At 53.1% G+C, this 13,317-nt stretch overlaps 1 protein-coding gene across 1 annotated transcript in view; it reads left to right on the top strand.

Annotated features, from left to right (window-relative positions):
- Positions 1-12,692, top strand: part of TRIM67 (tripartite motif containing 67) — a 52,691-nt gene extending 39,999 nt beyond the window's left edge. Inside the window, 8 exon segments of the mRNA XM_058275369.1 lie at positions 1,548-1,707; positions 3,946-3,967; positions 3,969-4,080; positions 6,912-7,022; positions 7,024-7,051; positions 8,962-9,265; positions 10,707-10,869; positions 11,899-12,692. Coding sequence (XP_058131352.1) covers positions 1,548-1,707; positions 3,946-3,967; positions 3,969-4,080; positions 6,912-7,022; positions 7,024-7,051; positions 8,962-9,265; positions 10,707-10,869; positions 11,899-11,964 — 966 coding nt within the window. The 3' untranslated portion in view covers positions 11,965-12,692.
- The last annotated feature ends 625 nt before the right edge of the window (positions 12,693-13,317 follow it).

Below are 13,317 nucleotides of genomic sequence, written 5' to 3'. Positions count from 1 at the left end.
CCTCTGGAGGACTAGGTGGGCTTGGCTTCCTTCCTCCAACTCCACCACCATGCCTCAAACTGGCTATCATCTCAGGCAAGGTCCCTTCAAAGGGGTGGAGTAGAGCAGATTCTCTTCGCTCAGTGATTCCAGGAGACTTGGTTCTCGTCTTGGCTCTGCCGCTCACTAGCTGTGGCCCTAGTTCTGCCTCGTTCATTAAACAAGGAGGCTACCTATCATATAAGACCAAACTGCTTTCTTTTTTTTTTTTTTTTTTAAGATTTATTTATTTATTTAATTCCCCCCCTCCCCCGGTTGTCTGTTCTCTGTGTCTATTTGCTGCGTCTTGTTTCTTTGTCCACTTCTGTTGTCATCAGTGGCACGGGAAGTGTGGGCGGTGCCATTCCTGGGCAGGCTGCACTTTCTTTCGCACTGGGGGGCTCTCCTTACGGGGCGCACTCCTTACGTGTGGGGCTCCCCTACGCGGGGGACACCCCTGTGTAGCAGGGCACTCCTTGCGCGCATCAGCACTGCGCATGGGCCAGCTCCACACGGGTCAAGGAGGCCCAGGGTTTGAACCGAGGACCTCCCTTGTGGTAGATGGACACCCTAACCACTGGGCCAAGTCCGTTTCCCCCGAACTGCTTTCACGCTTTGATTTTCAGAGACCCCAATTCAACATTTTCCCCCACTCCTTTGCCAAACAAGCTGGAAGACTGCAGTGGGAGAAAGGAGTTAGCAGAATCCCTCTGGTCCACTGTGGTTCTTTCTTTCCTGGGGTGGGGGATCCTCAATGTACAGAGTGCTGTGGGCCTGGGCAGGTGACCAGTGGTTACAGAAGACAGTGCAGCCTCTTCAGTTCATCTCTCCACTCTCCAGCTCGACTCAGGCCCTACGTAGCCCTCTGGAACAAGGCAGTGATTCAGACGGGAGTTCAGTCGTTCGTCTGTGAGGGCAATGATGAATCCCCTTCGTTAATGCCCGGGAAGGTACCTCAGGTTCATGGCTCCACAAGGAGCAGTAAAAATTTCTGAATAAACAGGCCTTTCCAGTACAGGAGAACAGACCTGTGGATCTCGTACTACCGAGAGTTTAGAAGCAGAGATTCCAGAACAGCTTGGAGGAAACATGCCAGGGAGAGTGTGCTTCAAAATTCCAGAGATGTGGGATATGATTTCTTCAGACCCAAGGAAAAATTGTTAGCATTATGTTTCACTATGCAAAATGCTAGCTCTAACAAAAAGCTATAAAGAAGAATGCTTTAGTTGATTTTTAAGAAGCAGGTTTGTTGGTTTTTTTTTGCTTTACAGCAAGGTTTTGCCTAATTGGTTGCAATAGCAAGTGCTTCTTTCCACTTGACCTGATTAGTTTTTAAAGTGTGATCTGAGCGATCCAATGCATTCTTATGAGCCCATGGTTACATGGGGAAGGAGAGCACTTAATCTCTGAAATGGGCTTGAGAGCACAGCCCCTTCTTGCCCCTGAGCCAACAAAGATGAAAACCCTACCCCTTGCTGCACCATCTTTTCTTTGCCATCTAAACCCTAACCTCTCTGCTCTCCCTTAAGATCTCGGATGCTCTGATAAAGCGTGTCCAGGTGTCTCAGGAACAGTGGGTCAAAGGTGCCCTGGAGCCGAAGGTGTCCGCGGAGTTCGACCTGACCTTGGACAGTGAGCCGCTGCTGCAGGCCATCCACCAGCTGGACTTCATCCAGATGAAATGTAGGGGTGAGCCGTGGTTGGCCCCGGTTCAGTGCTTCTTTCGGAAGAGCCGTCCAATCTGAGGGGGCAGTCTGGTGGCGTGGAAGACTTGTGATGCATGTAGCGTGGCAGAGAGGAAGGGGGGCGACGCTGAAGTCACAGACCCGGGCTCAAATCCTAGCTCAGCTCCCCACGAGCTGTGGATCTAGGGCGGCTAGGGCCCCAGCCTGAGCCTGAGTTTCCCCATCTGCAGAATGAAGGTCACTCTTTCATTCAAACGTATTTCTTGAGTGACTACCCTGTGCCAGGCACAGGTTATATCACTGTGCTTGAGATATTAACAGTGAACAAGTCCACAGATTCCCTCACAAAGCTGCACTAAGAGTCTAGTGAAAGCAACAGACAATAAGCAAATGAATATATAATATAATGTGTAATAGTAACAAGCACTATGAAGAAAGGGCAGGAGAAGGGGGCAGCAGGAGCAGTGGGGAAGGGTGTTTTGAGGAGAGGAGGGGAAAGAGAGAGAAGTAATTTAGGGAAGAACATTCCAGGTGGCAGAGGGATGGCAAGTGCAAAGGCCCCGAGGCAGGAATAAGTTTTCTGTGTTCTAAGAACAGCAAGAAGGTCAGAGGCCAGAGCAGGATGTTCAAAGTGAAAGGTTATAAGAACTGAGTTCCAAACAGCCACAGGGGCCAGTAAACTAAGGATTAAGTAAAGTTTGCATAACTTGTTCTGGATCACAAAGTTAGCAAGCGCTGGCCAGAACCAGTCCTGTTCTACACAGTGCCTCTTCAGAAACATGTTTAGGAGAGGAAATGAGGCGGTTTGTGTTTGGTTTTTTTTTTTTGAAGCCTAGATATCCAAGGACAGAGAGCCACATCTGCAAAATCTGTAACTCAGGAATCCTTCCTTGCAAGATACTTGGCCATTTTTTAGGCCAAAGGAAAAAGCAAGTCTCTTGCAAAATTCCATGCTCACTCCCACACACGTAGCTTGCACCTCTGGTGATGTTTGGAAGTGCCACCTGCTCTAGGTGTAAATGAGACGTGGCGCCTGGGAGCAGGAGGGCCTGGTGGTGTGTGAGGAGGCGTGGATGAAAGGAAGGGCCTTTCTGACCTTTCAGTGGGGGCTGCAGAAGGCCGAAGCCTGGAGCTGCTTCAGATCCTGCTCCTGCGTCCATGGAGTACAAGGCAGAAAAGCAGACAGGAAGCCCAGCGCAGCCATGGAGACAGGGAGAGAATGCTTCCACACTTGGTCAACGAGGGCCCCAGGGCATCAAGCTCTACTTAGCCATCCCTGAGACCAAGGCTGTACTCAAGAAGGGGATGTCCCAGAATTAAACTGCCACTTAGAACTCAGAAGACCTTGCTGTAAATTCTGGAGCCACATTTAAACCTACGGTTTTCACAAAAGTGGTGTTACTCTTTTGCCACATACAAGAGTGGGATACACTTTGGTATACATACATACATATGCATATGTATGTATGTGTACTGCAACATACATTCTAAAATCTCTTGACCCTGAGCAAAGTCAGAAAATAAAAAAGAATTCTCCCAATCTCCATTTCATAGGACTTATGGTACATTTGAGTCAAATCCTTAATTCCATGGGTTGCCGGTCCAGTTCTCCAAATTTGCTTCCCTTTCGGAGCTTTAGTTCCCATGGCCTTTTATAATAAATGCTTTCTGCCAAAGGTTTAGGTACACCTTTACCTGTGGCTCCACCCCTCCCCGCCCCAGGGTGAGCTAGGGGCGCAGGGTCAGCTCGTGACCTGCAGAGAGGAGGCCGGAGGAGGCCGGATGAGCTCGTGCTTGGGAAGCACAGGGAGGCGGACTCTGCTGGAATCCCCCAGGAGCTGCTCACAGGCTCAGAGTCCAAATCAGTGATATTCAATTGCTGGGGTGGGAAAGAGGGTCTCCTTTCCTTCCGGGCATCAGCTGCGCCCCATCCCTGAGACTCCCATCCTCCCCGCAGTCCACCCTGTAAGGTGGAGTTCACGGTTTCCTCTGCTTGCCCTCCTCCCCAACCCCACCCGGAGGCTCTGCCTCTGGAACTGAGTTGTGCATAGGAGGAGCTGGGAAGAGAAAACAGAGGCCAGGAGTGGCCACAGGGCGACCAGAAAGAGACTTGCGTCACGTTCTTCCCCGCCCCCCGGGCACCGGGGGCCCCTGGACAGGAGAGAGGAGCCGCAGCGGGCTGGGCACGCGGGCGCCGGGGCGGGTGCAGGGCGGAGGCGCTAACCCTGCGGTCCCGTCGCAGTGCCGCCCGTGCCCCTGCTGCAGCTGCACGCGCAACAACAGCGTCACGCTGGCCTGGCGGATGCCGCCCTTCACCCACAGCCCTGTGGACGGCTACATCCTCGAGCTGGACGACGGCGACGGCGGGCAGTTCCGGGTGAGACCCCTGCCCGCGTGTCTCTGGGGGTCCCGGTAGCGGAGGCCTCTCAAGGAGCTTGGGGCGGGGGTCACTGCCCTTAGATCTCCTGGCACCCAGGGAAGGAATCGGGTGCAAGGACCAAGAGGGTGGGTGGGCCTGGGGCTGTGGGATGTGGGGGTTTCTCCCAGGACTGCAGGTAGACGTGGTGCGCGGAGCACATTGGGGATGATGGTCCAGAGAGCGGCTGGGGCTGGTTCTGCCTGGGGCTGGAGCAGAAGGCGGAAAAGGTGCCCCCTGCACAGACCTGCTTCCTGGTTGACTCTGCGTCCAACTTATATCAATTCTTCAACGACCCTCGCCAGTACTACCGCCCCCTTCCAGCAGCGCCCCCAGCTGGGTTCATCTTGTTTCTCTGCAGGTGGCAGTGTCTGTAGAATAGGAAGCGCCATCTGGCCCCTTAGGTTCCTGTGGACACTGGCAAGGTGTTGGGTGGGCAGAAGACGCTTAAATAAGCGGTCATTGGGTTGGGATGACATTCTACATTCACGTCTCCATTGATGGAGTAGCATGGGGACCAGAAAGGCTCTTCGTGAGTCACGAATGCATCCTCCCCTCCCCATCTGGTACAAATCCCGGGACAACCCCACACCTCGCCAGGTCCCTGGCAGACATCTGCCTACCAAGGAGCACACACTCTGGGCCTCCTCAGATCTCCTTCATTATGGTCCAGAGAAGACCACATAAAGGTTCATTCAAAACACCACGATCATAGCAATTCTTGCTCTTCTTCTCCAGAGAGCAGTACTCTTCCTCTTTCTCTCAACGGGATTTATGTATATGTCCTTTCATTTTATGCTTTAAAAGAATGTAGGAGTTGGGGGTAGAACTGCCGCAGTCCCTTTGGAATTTTTGAGTCCCACGGGGACATGGGCGATTTAGGGAAATGAGAAGACGAGGTCGTTTAAGCTGGGGATGGCACGGTCGCTCACGGGGTCCAGAAGCTCAGTCATGGCTATTCTCAAGGGGGCTAAGAACAGAAAGAGCTCCTCACCCCAGAGGAGAATAGAGTCTGTGCTTTTAAAATGGGAAGAAAGCAAAGACTTTCTGAGTTATTAAAAGGAGCAGGCACAGGCTCAGATAACGATGGCTTCTCCCCTTTGAGCTGGGCCCACTGATGAAAATGAGCTCCAAGGGCTAAAATGTATGAGAAACAGGCTGTTAAGGTGGGAAAAGTGGGGACTCTGAATTGCAGACAGACCTGGGCTTGAACCCTGGCTCCTAAAGAGACCTGCGCGATCTTGGGCAAGAGCCCTCCCTTCTCAAGGTCTCGTTCTTCTCAAGTGTGAAATATGAACAACAGTGACGTTGGCCTCATGTTGTGAGCATTAAAAATACCTCGGACACTGCCTGGCATAGAGCTATTATTATTAATAACTTAGAATAATAAGTGCAAAGTAAATCCCCTAAGGAACCAGGCAGGAAAGCTGTTTTAGACAAATTAAATGGAATATAAGGCTGTGAATTTGGAACGCTTAGTAGGACAGGTAATTTTGAAGTAGATGAGTGTAATAGTCAGCCAGCCAAAGGGGTGCTGACACAAAATATCAGAAATTTGTTGCTTTTTGTAAAGGGTATTTATTTGGGGTAGGGGCTTACAGATACCAGGCCATAAAGCATAAGTTACTTCCCTCACCAAAGTCTGTTTTCATGTGTTGGAGCAAGATGGCTGCTGACGTCTGCGAGGGTTCAGGCTCCCTGGGTTCCTCCAGGCTCAGCTCCTCTGTTTTCTCCACAAGGTCAGCTGTAGACAATGAGGCTCTCTAGGCTTTGCCTCTCTCCACAAGTTTAGCTGTAGACTATCAAACAAACGGCTCTGTCTCTCTCCCTGGACTCCAGCTTCAGCATCAAACTCCAACATCAAAACTCCAACATCAAAAGCCCTCAACTCTGTCCTTTGCCATGCCTTTTATCTGTGAGTCCCCACCCCATTGTGGGTGGGGACTCAACACCCTACTGTCACAAGAGGTTTTCATAATTACTTAAGTAAACGTGTGAATCCAATATAATCTAATATACCCAGAGGAAAAGACCAGTTGACAAACACAATCCAATATTTCTTTTTGGAATTCATCAATAATATCAAACGGCTACAATGAAGAACAAAGTCAATCCCTAGAAAAGGATCTTTGGGGTCCAAAGCCCAAATGTCTCGCCCTCTTGGGAGACCAAGAAGAAAGCAGTCCCAGGGGGACCCAGGAGGGGAGGTGCCAGCCTCCTGGCTGGAATATGATTCAGGTGAGAGGGAAGCACCCCTCTAAATCCACATCAGCCGGGGCCCCAGCCTGTGCTTGATCACGGCTTTCCTTCCAGCTACTTCTTCCCCATCCTGTGTGATGTTGCTTCTTAAAAAATATGTTATGGGGAGTTTTGCATATTTAGTTACCTGAGCTCTTGCTTTCTCGTTTAAATTCTCATTGAAAACGAGTTGTCTTCTTTTGCTCTCCCAGAGAAGGAAGGAAGGGGGGTAGGTTTCTACACCTCGGTCTGCACGGCGGTGGATTGAATCCCAGGACTTGGGCGACTTGATGACAGGGGCTGGCCTTGTCAGAGGCGGGAGCTTTCTCAGGCAGAGCCGGGGCTGGCTGGAGAAGCGCGGCCCTGCCTCCTAGGGGTTTCCTCGCCCCTCAGTCAGCCGGCGCTGGTGCCCCAGTGTGGACACGGTCTGTTCCCTTATTCAGTATCTTTAATGGGGGTGATCGCGCTTTTAATGTCAAACTGCTGCCTAGCAATTTCCCAAGAGAAATTTTCCCAAATAATCGCCACGCCGAATGGTCTCGACTCTCTTCTAGGAAGTGTACGTTGGCAAGGAGACGCTGTGCACCATCGACGGGCTTCACTTCAACAGCACCTACAACGCCAGAGTCAAGGCTTTCAACTCCTCCGGCTTCGGGCCTTACAGCAAAAACCGTGGTGCTGCAGACGTCTGACGGTGAGGGCCGCGGGCCTCTTCACCACAGGCAGATGTGGGGACCGTGGGTGACTTTGTTTCCCCAAAGGAGGAAAAGAGCCCCTCCCCAGACCCAGTCCACGTTTCACCCCCGTGGACTGTGAAGATAGAGACCCTAAAGTAGGAAGAGGGAGGAGGTGGAGGAAATGAGTTCCAGAGAAGATACAAGTCTAGCAGCCCCGTTCCTGGCCTGCACGTGCCACACACTCACACACACACACACCACACACACACACAGCTCCTCTCCCTGCGCCCTCCCTTCTCACGGGCCGTACAATAAAGAAACATGCCTTTGCCCCCATTTTGCTGGACGTGCAGAATGGGACCCGCCGTGGCACAGCCCTGGGAGGCCACCCGTGTCCCACTTCCATGGGGGTAGGATGGCCCCAGAGGTAGGAGGGCCTGGGACACTCCTGCAGGGGCGGGGGACACCTGCCGGCCCCTGGACACGAGCTTTCTTCACAGAGGGACGCTCGGGACGAGAGCGCCGATCTGGTGGTTTGGACATTTAGCTGTGTCCGTTGAGGGTTTTTGTTTGTTTTTTTTTAAAGATTTTTGTTTTTTATTTCTCTCCCCTTCCCTGCCCCACCCTCCAGTTGTCTGCTTGTGTCCATTCACTGTGTGTTCTTCTGTGTCCGCTTGTATTTTTTGTCAGCGGCACCCAGAATCTGTGTCTCTTTTTGTTGCGTCATCTTGCTGCATGAGCTCTCCATGTGTGCGGCGCCACTCCTGGGCAGGCTGCGCTTTTTTTGCGCTGGGCGGCTCTCCTTATGGGGCTCTTTGTGCATGGGGGCTCCCCCTACGCCAGGGACACTCCTGCATGGCACGGCTCTCTGTGCACGCGGCAGCACTGTACATGGGCCAGCTCATCACATGGGTCAGGAGACCCTGGGTTTGAACCCTGGACCTCCTATGTGATAGGCGGACGCCCTATCTGTTGGGCCAAATCTGCTTCCCTCCGTTGAGGTTTTAGGCAACAGGAGCACGTTAATGTTCAGTTGGATTTAGTCCTTAGCGAGGAGCTGTAATGTAGTAACGAGCCACGTTCCGAAGATCGCCCATCCTCTTTAAAGGGGGCAGGGCCCAGCCCAGGTGCGGCCCTTCTCCCTCCCCAGGCAGGGCCCAGCCCAGGTGCGGCCCTTCTCCCTCCCCATGGGCTCCCAGGACAGCGCCAGCCCCGGTATTGATTGTCATGATTTATTCCAGCATCGCCTCTGATTGCCCTTAGTAAAATATAACGCTCCTGGGTTGCCTCCCAGGGGCAGAAGCTGTTGTCGAGGGCTGAAAAGCACATCCACCTGCAGAGGCATTGTATAAACCACCGAGGACCCCTCTCTTTCTGCCCCAGTGGGACCCCTGGCCTGAGGACGGACGGTCCTTGCCTCAGGGGTTGAAGTCGTCATTTTAAAGTGAGAGCCTCCCTCACCTACAGCCCAGGGGCTTTGACGAGCACAGGGCGTCCTCATCCAGGGGGCTGTGAGGCGGGAGCACGGAGCTTTGTGACCTGGGCCAAATCACAGCATTCACCGGGGCCTCAAGTCTCCCACCCCCAAAGCGGGGCCCCGGTGCAGTATCTGCTTCCTCTTCACCTGTAATAGCGTGGGAAGGATTTTGACGCGTGTTAGAAACCAAGGCTCAGGGAAAGCATTTCGATGCGGGGGCTTGGAGGCCTGTATGCAGATGTGCCCTTGGCAAGGTCGGGTTTATGGGTTTGGGAGCTGCGTGAACACAGAGCAGGAAGGAAGGGAAGTGTGCGCGCACGCGCGTTGTGTACTCACGCGAGGAAGAACGTTGGGTGCTGGGCTGAGAATCGGTGTCTCTGAGCCACGCTTAGAGGACAGCTGGTGAATTCCATCTCTCGACCCTCCTCCTCTCGCCTCTCTCCTTTCCAGTGGCCTGGTTCACATTTGACCCCAACTCTGGCCACCGGGACATCATTTTATCCAACAACAACCAGACGGCCACCTGCAGCAGCTACGATGACCGGGTGGTGCTGGGCACAGCTGCCTTCTCCAAGGGCATCCACTACTGGGAGCTGCACGTGGACCGGTACGACAACCACCCCGACCCAGCCTTTGGGGTCGCCAGGGTCAACGTGGTCAAGGACATGATGCTGGGCAAGGACGACAAGGCCTGGGCCATGTACGTGGACAACAACCGCAGCTGGTTCATGCACTGCAACTCTCACACCAACAGGTGCGCCGCCTCTGCCCCTTCCTGGGCAGGGAGGTCTTTGGGGGTGGGGTTCCTTCTGGGACTGCTGTCCCTTCTGCTGTCCCCCAAGGCGAGGCCTCAGGTGTGTGTGAGGGAGGGGTCTTCAGACACTTTGGTTCCCAGTTTTGAAGTGGCTTTGACTTTGACCAGGTCGAGGTGACTGTGCCGTCAGCCCACTCGAGAGCCTGCGCCAGCGACTAGGGGAGCATTTGCCCAGCTCCCCGTGACCCCCGGGAGGCGCTGCCGTGCTGCTTGACTGGCCTTTTTCAAGCCAAGCAATGTATTTGTCTTCTGGGGTCTGCTCCCCTTCCCTTCACACAGAGTCAACCAAGGCTTTGGGCAATGGCAGGCGTGGCTGACACCACCGGGGCTGGTGTGGTTTGCCAGCTATGACCGGGTTTCGGTCGGAGGGAGCAGATATTGCCTTCCAGGGATGTTTATCCAGAGTGACCCCAGAACCCTGCATCCCTCCCATTTCAGGGTATCAGGGACCCATGGGGCCAGGTCTGGAGAGAAGGGAGGCCTTTTTGGGGGGTTCACTGTGCACGGCTCTGTCCAGGCCCCACACACAGCTGCTGCTTTAGTCTGAGGCCGGGCCCTGGAATGGGTGTGAGTGGGCACAGAAGACACAGGGCCTGGGAGAACCAGGCCGTGCCCCGGAGAGGGCCTCCTGCGGGCAGGCAGGGCGGAGGACAGTGGGCCCTACCCACAATCCATGTTCTGTTTTCAATTGGGACCCTCTCATGAAAGCCCTAATTCCCTGGAGGTCCAGGTCTCAGATAGCGGCCAGGAAAAGGGGGATTGAAAAGACTGATTCCTACAGAGTACAAATGACAAACAAAGGTCTTCGCGTATCACCCTTTAAAGAGGGGAGTGCACTTCCAGAAAGAGCTCATAAACCCAAAAGGCTAGCTCTTTGCCATCACCCTGAGGCTATCGTTTTTAGTAAACGATGCTCCTGGGTTATCACTGTCTTAGTTTGCTAGAGCTGCTGTAACAAAACACCACAATCTAGTTGGCTTAAAGAAAAGAAGTGTGTTATCTCATGGTTCTGGAGGCCTGAAACCCAAAATCAAGGTGCCTGCAGGGCCATGCTTCCTCTGGGGTCTGTATAGGGTTCTGGCAGTGGTTTGCTGGCAAGTCATACCTTCACCTCTGCTTCTGCCACACGGCCACCTCTGTCTCCCTTCTCTGCATCAGACATCTGTGTTTCTGTCCAGGTTTGCTTTCCTTGTACATATCTAGCCATACGGGATCAGGACACTCCCTAGGCCAGTTTGGCCTCATCTTAATTAATAACATCTTAGAGACCCTATTGACAAACGGGTTCCCATCCACGGGACTTCAGCATGTCCCTCCCTAACAGTCCCCTGCATCCAGGGCTCGGTGTGGTGACAGGTCGTCCCTGGGCTTCTCTCCCCAGGACGGAAGGCGGCGTGGGCAAAGGGGCCACGGTGGGCGTGCTGCTGGACCTGAACAAGCACACCCTGACCTTCTTCATCAACGGGCAGCAGCAGGGGCCCACGGCCTTCAGCCACGTGGACGGGGTCTTCATGCCAGCCCTCAGCCTCAACCGCAACGTGCAGGTACTGCAGGCACCTGCCAAGCCTTCACGGGGCTGTCCCCTGAGAGGACAGCTCACAAGGAGACACAGGAGATGCTGACTCCACGCTGCCGTCAGCCCTCTCTTGTTCCCTCTCGCCCTCCCTGCCCGTCTTTTCTCCGGCACCCGCATCAGGCAGGCAGGAAACTTGGCCTTTTAGATCTCAAGGCCGGATCCCAGCCTGAGGTGAGGGCCGATGGCTCGAGTTGCCAGGAACTGACAGAGACAAAAGGAGAGCCCAGGGAGAGCGGGAGGGAGGAAGGCGCAGCGACGCGGGGCAAGGGGGGCCGCCTTCTGGGTCTGGTCCTTTCTCGTAGGGGCAGGCGGGGTCCCGGCTGGTGGTGCCCAGTGCCTGGCACCTCAAGGGGTCAACGTCCACACGCTCATTTTCTTCCTGTGCGAGAGGAATGGAGGCTGCCTGCAATACAGGCTGTTACTCTGTGAGGCTCATAAAACAGGCCCACGAGTGCAAAGAGGGCGAGGAAAGGGAGTTGAAACAAATATATAAACTAGGAAGTGGAGGTGGCTCAAGTGATTGGGCGCCTTCCTCCCACACGGGAGGCCCCGGGTTCAGTTCTCGGTGCCTCCCAAAACAGAAAACGAACAGAGAGCAGACAGCGAGCGGAAACAATGAGGCGGGGGGAGAAACAAATAAATAAAATAAATCTTTAAAAAAAAAATATATATATATATATACACAAACCATAAGAACTGGTACAATGACAGGGATAGAGCCTCATTTGCCTGAGCTTCCAGCCGCTAGGGTGAGATGGGAAATGCTGTCAGCGGTGGAATTCTTATTATTAGGAAAGAGGGACAAACCAGCTTGGACTTTATTTGGGTAGTGCCCACGAGCAATGTAATAACACACTCAGGCACAGACAGAAGCCTGCTGGCGTCCCTTGATGACCCACAGCCAAGCAGAGGACACTGCACGTGGCTGCCGTGCTATGGGAGAGCTCAGGGCCCGCACACCAACCCCCACCCACAGTTCTCCGCTCTTCTTTTCCAGGTCACCCTGCACACAGGATTGGAAGTGCCAACAAACCTGGGGCGGCCAAAGCTGTCAGGCAACTGACCTCCCAGCTCCAGCTCCATCAGAGTCTGGGACCACGGCATTCACAGGAGAAATTCCCTGCCATCCCAACTCAACTCACATGTCCCACCAGGGCAGGAGGACCGAGTGATGGGTGCAACCACAGAGCCATTTACTATCGTAGACACATGTTTTCTTTGAGGGACAGAGAATGGGTCTGCAGGCCTGATTTGTTTATTCCACTGTCCGTTGTAAACAGGGGGTATGTTTCATCTTCATTCCACCTAGAGATTACAGCAGAGGTTACAAAGACAGACAAAGGAGGAGCTTTCTCAAGGGAGTTGAGTATTCTGGTTCTTATGTTTAGGTTTCCTGTCATCTGTTTTCAAAAGCTTGTCTTTTTGGAGGGGTGGGGTTAGGGGATGGGCAGAGCAGGCTTTGAGACTAGTATTATTGGAACAGGAGGTGAGGAGACACCACTTAATTTCTTTCCCCAAGTGTTAACCCTTTGCTGGAAGACCAATCTATCTTTAGAGTCCCAAGATGGCAAGTTCTCATCTTTGCTAGGAAAAGTTATCCTTTAACTTCAGTATGAACTGTCACTTGTGGACCAATCTAGGATTGATGGAAAGGGGCATTGATTCGTAATCTCTGCTTCTTTCCTTGAACTGTTGGGAACCTTTTTAAATGGCTTCTTGAGGCTCTTTATTAATCACCCAACTTCTCTTCTCTTCTCTTCTCCTCTTCTCTTCTCTTCTCTTCTCTTCTCTTCTCTTCTCTTCTCTTCTCTTCTCCTCTCCTCTCCTCTCCTCTCCTCTCCTCTCCTCTCCTCTCCTCTCCTCTCCTCTCCTCTCCTCTCCTCTCCTCTCCTCTCCTCTCCTCTCCTCTCCTCTCCTCTCCTCTCCTCTCCTCTCCTCTCCTCTCCTCTCCTCTCCTCTTCTCTTCTCTTCTCTTCTCCTCTTCTCTTCTCTTCTCTTCTCTTCTCTTCTCATCTTTTCTCTCTCCACACACACACACCAGACAATCTGCTAAAAATCATTCACAACTCTTAGTTCTCAAACACAAATGAAAACACTGGAAATTTAATGTCTAAGTGACAAGTCTTCACTTTGGTGAGGGCTCCTTTTCTGGAACTGGCCCCCCGTAAACTTGACTGCACGTGGATTTGAGCTGTTCTTCCAAAGTAGCGCCACACTCAGCCTTATACGATTATGCCATGGGAGACCCCAGGAAGCCTCCTCCAGTTGTCTGGAGACCAGCTCTTCCATTGTCCTGAGAGCAAGTGGCCCTGATGACAGGGGTGGTTCTACTGATGGAGGCAGAAGGGCCTCTGGAGAAGAAGGGCGGACATAGATGAGTGACGGCGGGCTCCCATCAAGAAGGCCGAATGGTCCA

The sequence above is a fragment of the Dasypus novemcinctus genome, chromosome 13 (genome assembly GCF_030445035.2).
Source record: "Dasypus novemcinctus isolate mDasNov1 chromosome 13, mDasNov1.1.hap2, whole genome shotgun sequence".
NCBI lineage: Eukaryota > Metazoa > Chordata > Mammalia > Cingulata > Dasypodidae > Dasypus > Dasypus novemcinctus.
The sequence above is the reverse complement of the archived record's forward strand: the minus strand, read 5'-3'. Positions and strand labels throughout refer to the sequence as shown.